Below are 10,165 nucleotides of genomic sequence, written 5' to 3'. Positions count from 1 at the left end.
AGATCCCTGAAGAACCTGCCAGGTATTGTCGAGCGACGGACGTGCTGGTCCTCCTCGCTGACACGGTGACGTACCACCTCGGTGGTGTCCGGAAGCCTCGGCACCGTCACTGGCCCACGCGAGCGTCACCAAACAAGGATCGGGTCAACGACGGGCTGGTTCCTCACCAACCTATGCCCACCGAAAGGTAGCACCTCCCAAAACCAGCCCGGCGGAGCCCAGTCCCGGACATGGCCCCTCTGATCAAGCCGACCTCCTCCGCCGAGTCGACGACGAGGATGCGGGGCATCGTCGACGTCGATGCGGGAATAATTGCTTTAACTAAAAAAACAAACTAGTTCTATTAATTTCCTTGCTAAAAATAAACTACTTCTATAGTAAAATAAACTAGTTTTGTTAAATCAACTAGTTCAACTACTAATTAAGCACTTACTATAAATAAAATAAAGTAGTTTTATTAATTAATCAACTAGTTCAACTACTAAGCACTTACTATAAATAAATAAAATAAAGTAGTTCTTACTAAAAATAAACTACTTCTATATATAGTAAAATTTAATAAAATAGTTCTATTAATTAATCAACTAGTTCAACTGCTAAGCACTTACTATAAATATATAAAATAAAGTAGTTCTTACTAAAAATAAACCACTTCTATATACAGTAAAATTTAATAAAATAGTTTTATTATATCAACTAGCTAGTTCAACTACTAAGCACTTAATTATAACCTAAAATCATATAGCTACATTATATTCATACATACATAGCTCTATAAAATTGTATGAACATTATATTCATACATACATAGCCACATCCATTCATCATATAGCTACCACATACATATATATATACATTATATATATGAAAAAATGCAATGAACAAAAAAATAATACAAATTATATGAAAAAAATAAGAGCCGTGGCGTGGCGGCGGCTCACATCGGGCGACGGAGGGCGACGGCGTGGGTGGCGGAGGGCAACGGCGACCGCGGCGGGCCGGGGGCGGAGGGCGACGGTGACGTACGGGCGACGGCTCGGGGGCGCGCGGCGGAGGCCGACAGCGACGGCGGCGGGGGGCGGAGGACGACGGCGACGAGCGATGGCATGGGCTCGGGGGCACGGGCGACGGCGACGGCGGCGGGGCAGCCTGGCGGCGTAGATCGAGCTCGCGGCGTCGTCGGGCGGGGGAAACTGGCGATGGAAATCTGAAAATTTCCTAAGTGCTGCTTATATAGCAAAGGCTTTGGTCCCGGTTCAACGCACAAACCGGAACCAATACCCACCCTTTAGTCCCGGTTGGTGGCACCAACCGGGACCAAAGGGGAGCATTGGTTCCGGTTGGAGCCACCAACCGGGACTAATGTGCTGGCGCGGTGCGGTGGGAAGTTTAGTCCCACCTCGCTAGCTGAGAGAGCTCAGCACCTGTTTATAAGCTGCGTTGCAGCTCAGGTGCTGAGCTCCTCTCTAATATGCAGGCATTACATGCCTACCTTTGTCACTGCCATGTTGGGCCTATTGGGCCTGCGGGCCTGCATCCTGGCCCATGTGCAGATGGGTTTCTAGTCGTATGCAGGCCGTGTGGCCCATTAGGCGGCATTTTTTATTTTTTCCAGTATTTTTTTGTTTTTTGAATTATTTATTTTCTTTTGATTTTTGCTTTATTTTTTATTCTTTTTGCTTTTAGGTCAGAATAATTATAAACTTTCTGTTACTCCATTAGTTTCCAAATTTGAATAGTTTAAATTTTATCCGGAAACTCGTCTGTTACAAAGGGATTTCATTTTTTAAAACTTATTTGAACTCCTGACTTTTTGTGTGTTCAAAATGCACCATTCAAAGCCACATCATCATTTTTCAATCCTTTCTGACTTCATTTGTTATTTTTCATGCGTTTACTAATTATTTTGAGCTATAAGACCCTAAAATTGAAAAGCATTTCAAATGAACTCTGAAAAGGTTGAAAGTTGGCATGATATCATCATTTCATCCACATACCATGTGCAAGAAAGTTGAGAGGGTTACGGCAAAAACTGGATGCACTTCGTGTACAAAACGGACAATCTCTTTAAAAGTATTAGGATTTCATCCGGAAACTCGTCTGTTACAAAGGGATTTCATTTTTTAAAACTTATTTGAACTCCTGACTTTTTGTGTGTTCAAAATGCACCATTCAAAGCCACATCATCATTTTTCAATCCTTTCTGATTTCATTTGTTATTTTTCATGCATTTACTAATTATTTTGAGCTATAAGACCCTAAAATTGAAAAGCATTTCAAATGAACTCTGAAAAGGTTGAAAGTTGGCACGATATCATCATTTCATCCACATACCATGTGCAAGAAAGTTGAGAGGGTTACGGCAAAAACTGGATGCACTTCGTGTACAAAACGGACAATTTCTTTCAAAGTATCAGGATTTCATCCGGAAACTCGTCTGTTACAAAGGGATTTCATTTTTTAAAACTTATTTGAACTCCTGACTTTGTGTGTGTTCAAAATGCACTATTCAAAGCCACATCATCATTTTTCAATCCTTTCTGACTTCATTTGTTATTTTTCATGCATTTACTAATTATTTTGAGCTATAAGACCCTAAAATTGAAAAGCATTTCAAATGAACTCTGAAAAGGTTTTGTTTCTACTTACAACAAAAAACTTATTTATTTTATTTCTAATTACTTATGTATTTTACTTTAATTATTTTATTTTTATTTATTTTACTGCTGCTATTTTTACTTAATTTATTAAGGTTTATTTATTGTAGTTACTATAGTTTATTTTATTTTATTTTATTAAGGTTTATTTAGTTTTATTTATTTTATTAAGGTTTATTTATTTTATAAATATAAAAAAATGAACATAATGCGCTTATAGAGAAAATTAAACCTAAATTCACAGTAAATTTCAATTTACTGTGAATTTAGGTGAAATTCCCTGTATAAGGGCATCTATTTTCACTTTAAGAGAAGCTCAACAAGGCATGGATGGACAAGCTTATAAACTGGTGTGAGCGCCCTTCGGTTGGCGAGGTGGGACTAAACACTGGCCGCAACTAGGACCAGCCCTTTAGTCCCGGTTTGTGGTATGAACCGGGACTAAAGGGTGGTGAGCCAGGAGCGTGGCCCATTGGTCCCGGTTTGTACCACCAACCGGGACCAAAGGGTCCGGACGAATCGGGACCAATGCCCCCACGAGGCCCGGCAGGCCCCTGGCTGCACGAACCGGGACCAATGCTCACATTAGTCCCGGTTCGTGACTGAACCGGGGCTAATTTAAAAACTGCCCTGTGACCTAAGCCCTGTTTTCTACTAGTGTATCATCGTGTCGGCTTACTCTACATTATTGTCCCACCAGTTGTTTTTCCTGTCAGGAGGGGGGGGGGGGCACTTTGATGCCTTACCCTACGATAGTCCGTGTCGCTAATCTACCATTATCGTGACAAGTTTTATAGTATTTTTCTTCAAGAACAATTATATACTTTTTCATCATTTCAGGGATCGCTACACATTTACCTAGAGTCGGCTTAGTTCATCAGTGGAACAATGAAGGAAGGTTTGATTTCTAGAACCGTGTTTGCTATTCGCAGGCAAAGATAGAACGAGCGAGCAACACAATTCATCCATGACTACAATCCTATCTTTTTCTCGAAAAAACAAATTTTGTAAGGCATCGTATGCAATATTCCTAAAATGTGAAATCGAGTAGCTTATAAGTAGAAAATCCAATAATTATCATGGCAACGTAAAAAGTGTGGTAAAAAGAAGATGACTAAAATCTAACATGGTCATCACCTCACATTCTAGGTGCAGGACACCCCTTTCAGTATATCCTCCATGAGCAAAGGACAAGTAACTACGAGCTGCTTGAATCCATCAGTTGCCATGACAGCAGATAGTTTGTCCCGTGGTGAACTAATAAACTGAATGCAAGCTTCCTTAAGATCCTCGCAGTGATGCTGCTCTGCCAGAAGCAACGTGGTGGCAACCGTATCGACGTCGATGCCCTCATGCAGCTTGTCTTCACACATGATCTTTAACCTGTCTACTCCGTACCTGTCCGCGGCAACTAGCAAGTGTTGTAGCCTTACAATTTTCCCTTCGTCTTCATCGTCATCTGGCATAGCATCCGTGTACATGAAGTGAAGAAGCGCCTCAAAGACCTGGGGCTCCATGTCATCGACCTTGATGTGCCCTGTCTTGCTTTCCTTCATTGGTCCAAAGAGCTCCGCTTTGAAAACCAGAGAACGTGCAGCCAACACGCATCTATGGGCTCTGAACAGCTGGTCGTGCACACTGAACGTCACATCTGCACCTTCTCCATCCTTGAGCATGTGCTCGAGGCTCTCCATCAGGCTTGGCGGCGGCACCTCTACAGGTCTCCTGTTGCGCACCGTCCGAGTTTCATGTATGACCTGGAGAACGCATCTTATCGTGAAACGGCCGTTGTTGGCGTCCGACAGAGCTCTAAGCGTCGATTTCTGGACATATCTCTGGTAGCCCCAACTGTAGTGTGGTGCACAGAATGTATGCTCGTCGCAATCGGAGGTTGTAACTTGTACCTGGCCGTCTAATTTCTCCACCACGTCCAAAGAGAAGCGCGTCCTCACGTTGTTTGCTTGGCTGGTGCAATACAGATAACAGGAGGCCATGTCGCTAGATTTGTCTTTCTGCTCCCCGTCGGGGTAGAACTTGATCGTCCATGTGTAGCCGCCGACGTTGAACGTGCTCGAGCTGACAAACTCGCCGGCGCCGATGCCCTCAAGCAGCGGGTAATCGCGCACCACGAAATTGTGGGCCGACATGGCGCTCTCAGTGGAGCACGTCGACGACGTCTCGGACTGGCACTCGCCATGGAGGAAAAGTCCGCTGTTAACGTTGCCCATCGCAATAAGGGAGTGCAGGGCGCGATGGGTAGGTCACGACTTATGAGCGTGGTCTTGTGTATATGTATACGGAGAACTTGACATTATTATTGCCGCATACGGGCCGGTGTCGTACGGAGTAGTATATAGTCTCTCCGCTCTGCCATGTAAGGAGAAAATACGGAGGATCCTGACCGCTCTAAACCGTTCGATTTCGTACACACAGAATACGAACCGAATTCGCACGTACACGTACACAACCATGCATGAGACGTCACCGGGCTAGCTAAACACACGCGCGTACGCCGGGTTTTTTCATCAGTTCTAAAAAAAGAATTAACAAAACAAAAACTTGGATTTTGTTTGCTAGCGTCAGCGTCCAAAGTCAATAGAAAAAACATACACACACAAAAAAAAAACTTGGTAAAAAGTGAAGGAAGGTGGCGCCGCGTTAAGCGTCTAAAGTCTTAAGTGCGAATATTTCACGCGGGCGCACGCGCTATATGCGTATGTATGTGGTGGTTTTAACAATCGATAAGCAATGGAAAGTCTCCCTTATATGTTGGTCATAGTCTTCCTCCCTTAGCAGTATGGGACAAAAACTACATCTCCTTTCCTCTGCTGTCGCACCTGAGCAGGCCAGCCGCTGCTACAAGTCATGTCGGTTTTACCTTGGCCCTTCTCTGTTGGACATATTTGTGGCTGGCGAGGCCCACCATTTCAAGTGGATATACTAATGGTGTACCAATTGATTTCTCTGTTACTTGCAACTAGCTAGTTATTTAAATATACTAGTTTCCTTCTTTATTATGTTTTTTCGAGAGGATAGTGAGAGACTAATACAGCTGCAAAACTAGTAGGCCACACGTTTAACCTGACATGAGTTTTTAAATAGTCTGCTCAGTTTCGTTGTTTCACATGTATGATTTTAAGGTGATATCTTTCACATCATGGAAAATGAGAGAATATTTAGTTGCATAATTTCTGGTGGCAAATTTGAAACGAGTTACTTTCCAAAAAAATCATGAAAAAGATGCTTAGCTTCCCTACATATGAAGTTTGAGGACACTTGTGCCCTGTTTGAAATCGCGCCGCTCCACAACTTCACTCCCAGAGCGGGCGGACCTGTAGTTTCCTCGCACCGTAGATTCCGGGAATGGGGGGGGTTGCCGAACAAGGCCTTGATAAACAACTAGCAGTTGCTTCCCAAAAATAACAAAAAAAAAATCATAAATTTAGAATTTGAAAACCCATGTCTCCGTGAGGATTGGGATAGTGTTTTGCTTTTTGCAAGGGGCTCAGGCATGGTATATTTATATTTTCTAGCAGGATGGAAATTTAAAAACCCTTGTCGACATATGAAGTTTCCAGACACATGATAAACAACTGACAGTTGCTTCCCAAAAAATAATATTTTTTTCCCTTTTTGATTTAGTAGAATTTAAAACCTCTTATTGCGCTGAGGAGGATTGGTGTACTGTTTTGCTTTGCAAGGGGCTCCGGTGCATCATTAGCTGATTTCATCAAGATACTAGATAGATTTAGTTTTTGAGCAGGATGGGAATTTTAGTTTGGAGACATGGAGAAAATCAATTGAGACAAAAAAAAGAGCAGACATTCACTCATGAATGAAGGATTCTTTCAACCAACATTATTAAAGTTCACTGTAAACAATGTAACAAATTTTTAGGCATGTCCAAATGGCTATACCTAAAAAAAACTAGATAAGCTACTACCAAACCCAACACTACATGAAGACTCCCTTACTAACAGATAAGTTGAATAGAAAAACTCCCATGAACTACTGACAGTAGAAAAGAAACTGCAAAACGCCGACTCCAGTGCTCAGCGATGCCAACCAACAAAAAGTTGCTGCGTCTTGGTGCTTCATAGGATCCTCCATTGCTGCAGCAGAAACGTGACATAGTACAAGGTCAGTCAGTAGGATCCTTGATGGATCCGCGCTCAAAGATTATTAGTCTGTTTCTAGTAGTCCATGATGCCCACCACACAGCCAAAATAAATGGCAAACCACAGAATGGTCCCTACTCTTACAAAAAATTCTCTTCTTATTTCACAACATAGTTACACTGGCATATATAGAAAAAAAAAATCTTATTAGTTTCACTTCTGCCCTACACATACACATGATTTATAGCTAAACACTGGAACATGTACGCATCAATATTCACTTAGACTCCAGACTTCCACAAAACTTGACAATGATAAATCCAAACTTACAAAATTAGTCGTGCAAAGGTCCTATGGATCCAACTAAACTTGCACATCACAAAACTACACGAACAATCAACACGTATCAAGTCAATATATATGCTGAATTGTTGATCGATCTACTAGTCATGCAAAGTTCTACAGATCAGAATATGCTTTCACATCACCAGAGAGTCTCACTGATCATCCAGAAAACACATGTGTATGCGTGCCTTTCAGGCAAACGACTCCAAAGCATACTTAACTTTTTGGAACCCATCTGGGTGAGACATAACACACCAAATTGTGGCAGGCACTGAATATCACGTACCAGATCGCAAGCATGAGGCAAATATCTTCCATCTCAACAGATTTTCACCCCCCCCCGGCGCGGGTATAACAAACACAATGTCAAGCTCTTATGCTCGTTTTGACTTCCCACAAACCGTCACACAAATGCAACCACAGAAGATTATCCAACAAACTAAGAGTATGCATTTTGCATGATCCATGGTTGCCTCTGATATAAAAAAGATCTATCATACCTTCGAAGCACACTTCCCCTCGAATCCATGGGAGGGTCCCACGCTCTGGCCGCCGCCAACCAGACCCCCAGCACAGCAGATTTCCCCGTTGGTGATGCAAAACGCCGACTCCAGTACTCAGCAGTCATCAATGCCAAACAACAAAAAGTTGCTGGCCTTGGCGCTTCATATCATCCTCCATTGCTGCAGTAGAAAGTGATGGATTCACGCACAAAGATTATTAGTTCCATTCCAAGATGACCACCCCAGAGCCAAATAAATGACAAGCCACAAAATGCTCCCTACTCCCCATGCCATCATATTTCACAACAGAGTTACACTGCCACATATACAAAAAAATTGCTTGCAAATCTGATAAAGCAAGCTCATCAGTCAAACGATCCTATTACTATTGTTAATGTGCACAGCACAGCACGGCACATGATATAATAGGCGAGCATGCCACATTCTTATCATCAACACAAAGCACAAGCACTAGCACATGGTAAAAGAACATTTGTCCTTATACCTATGAAACAAGACAAGAATCACAGCGAGAATATAAACTCTAAAGGTCAATCCTAGCATGGCCAAGAAGCATAATCATTGAATTACAACTCAAACAATCGCATAACCATGGCCAGTTAGTTACTATACCATGCCACTTCATGAAATTAAACCTGGTGTAACATCATCTGGAGATAATAAGGCTAAACAAACACCAGTTCTTATCAAAAGTAATTCCTAGAAAGTAACAAAAATAGGCTAACAAGATCATCACAATCACAAGATTGCCGTGGCCAAAGGACACCACCGTAGGAACCATGACCACATAACCAGGCCCTCAATCATTGGCCCAATGGTCGGCACCAATCAGACATGGTTCGATGGCCGGGCAATCTCAGGCACAAGGGAGAGAGGCAGGGGACCAGGAACTCACCAGAGAGCGTTTCAATTGCATCATCCTCAAGGAGCAACATCAGAGAGCCAGACCCTCGCATTCTGTCAGCACTTGTGGACTTCCAGTTTTTATATTAAAAAAACTTGTGTCCCTAAAACTAATATTTTTAGGCTTTAGCAGATCAATTGCACCACAGGAAAACAAATAAGGGTATAAAACAAAAAGAAACTCGGTGCATACACAACCACTACTTTTAGCAGCTTGGTTGCACCACATACGGAAAAGGATATGGAAGACAATCAAGAAAAGCCCTACTATTTAATAACAGGACGCAACTTTATAAAGCGGCACAAATGGCTTCCACCAGCTCTTCAATATGACAGTTTATCAACAGTCTTAATACACCATTTCCATGGGGGCAATTATGACATAACACTTTGTCATTCACCAATCAACCAAAGTTAAAAGTGGTTTCAGGTTTGTACTACCGAGTCCACTAGTGAAAACTTAGGTAGAACAGAAACAACCTTTCAGGTGATGGTAGAATTGCTTAGGGCCTATTTAGGGCAGACACTACATGATTAAGAAACAATCAAGATTAAGTATATAGATTCCAAAACTACAATAGCCGGCATTGCAGTAATTAAGAAATATTCAAGTGCATGTTTGCCAAATTCCCAAAGCACAAACCACATTGTCTAACAGGGAAACAGAGCATCCAGTAAGCAAAAAGACCGAGTCATGACAACAGAGACAATAACAAAATGAAGCAAACAATTTCTTTACTCATCCCAATTGGATAATGTACCTGGATTAGAACCTCCAAGCATGAGAGAGCAACAGCAGACAACAACGATGTGATACCATAGGCTATTTCAGTGTTCGACTGCAAAAAAGCAACGTTTGTAAGAACTATCTTTAGTTCAGAAGTTAATGAAATCCCACAGATCTAAATTGAATTCATACACAATACCACAGAAAATTAATCCATGCCACATTCTTATCATCAACACAAAGCCCGGCACTAGCACTTGGTAAAAGATCAAGTACAGAATATTTGTGCTTATCATACCTATGAAACAAGACAAGAATCCCCTAGGCAAGAAATATAAACCCTAAAGGCCAATTCTAGCATGGCCAAGAAGCATATCCACTGAATTACAACTCAAACAGTCGCATAACCATGACCGATTAGTTACTATACCATATGCCACTTCAGGAAATTAGACCCAGTGTAACATCATCTGAAAATAAACAAGCTAAACCAAGACCAGTTCTTATCAAAAGTAATACCTAAGAAACATAAGCATGCCACAAGATCATCACAATCACAAGATTGCGGTGGCCAGAGGACAGCCACCACAGAAAACATGACCACATAACTGGGCCCTCAATCAGCCAGATGACCGGACAATCTCAGGGCACAATGGAGAGAGGGAGGGGACCAGGAACTCACCAGAGAAGCATTTCAAGTGCATCATCCTCAAGGAGCAACTTCAGAGAGCCAGTCCATGCATACAACAATCGAATTCTGTCAGCGGATGTAAACTTTCATTTTTGTATATTAAAAAACTCAGTGTCCCTAAAGGTAATAGTTAGGATTTAGCAGATCAGTTGCACCATAGGAGAACAAAAAAAGGGTATAAAACAAACAGATACTCAGTG

The 10,165-nt window shown here is 42.0% G+C and overlaps 1 protein-coding gene across 1 annotated transcript; it reads right to left on the bottom strand.

Annotated features, from left to right (window-relative positions):
• Nucleotides 1-3,651: 3,651 nt before the first annotated feature.
• On the bottom strand, nt 3,652-4,941 carry LOC123050099 (BTB/POZ and MATH domain-containing protein 2-like). Its single transcript, XM_044472940.1, has one exon. The coding sequence runs from the start codon at nt 4,883-4,885 to the stop codon at nt 3,803-3,805; it is 1,083 nt and encodes a 360-aa protein (XP_044328875.1). The 5' UTR covers nt 4,886-4,941; the 3' UTR covers nt 3,652-3,802.
• Nucleotides 4,942-10,165: the final 5,224 nt, after the last annotated feature.

The sequence above is a fragment of the Triticum aestivum genome, chromosome 2D (genome assembly GCF_018294505.1).
Source record: "Triticum aestivum cultivar Chinese Spring chromosome 2D, IWGSC CS RefSeq v2.1, whole genome shotgun sequence".
Taxonomy (NCBI): domain Eukaryota; kingdom Viridiplantae; phylum Streptophyta; class Magnoliopsida; order Poales; family Poaceae; genus Triticum; species Triticum aestivum.
The sequence above is the reverse complement of the archived record's forward strand: the minus strand, read 5'-3'. Positions and strand labels throughout refer to the sequence as shown.

What these genes read in the sequence shown, in the direction of transcription:
- LOC123050099 (XM_044472940.1), bottom strand. Translation starts at nt 4,885, where the DNA reads ATGGGCAACGTTAACAGCGGACTTTTCCTCCATGGCGAGTGCCAGTCC.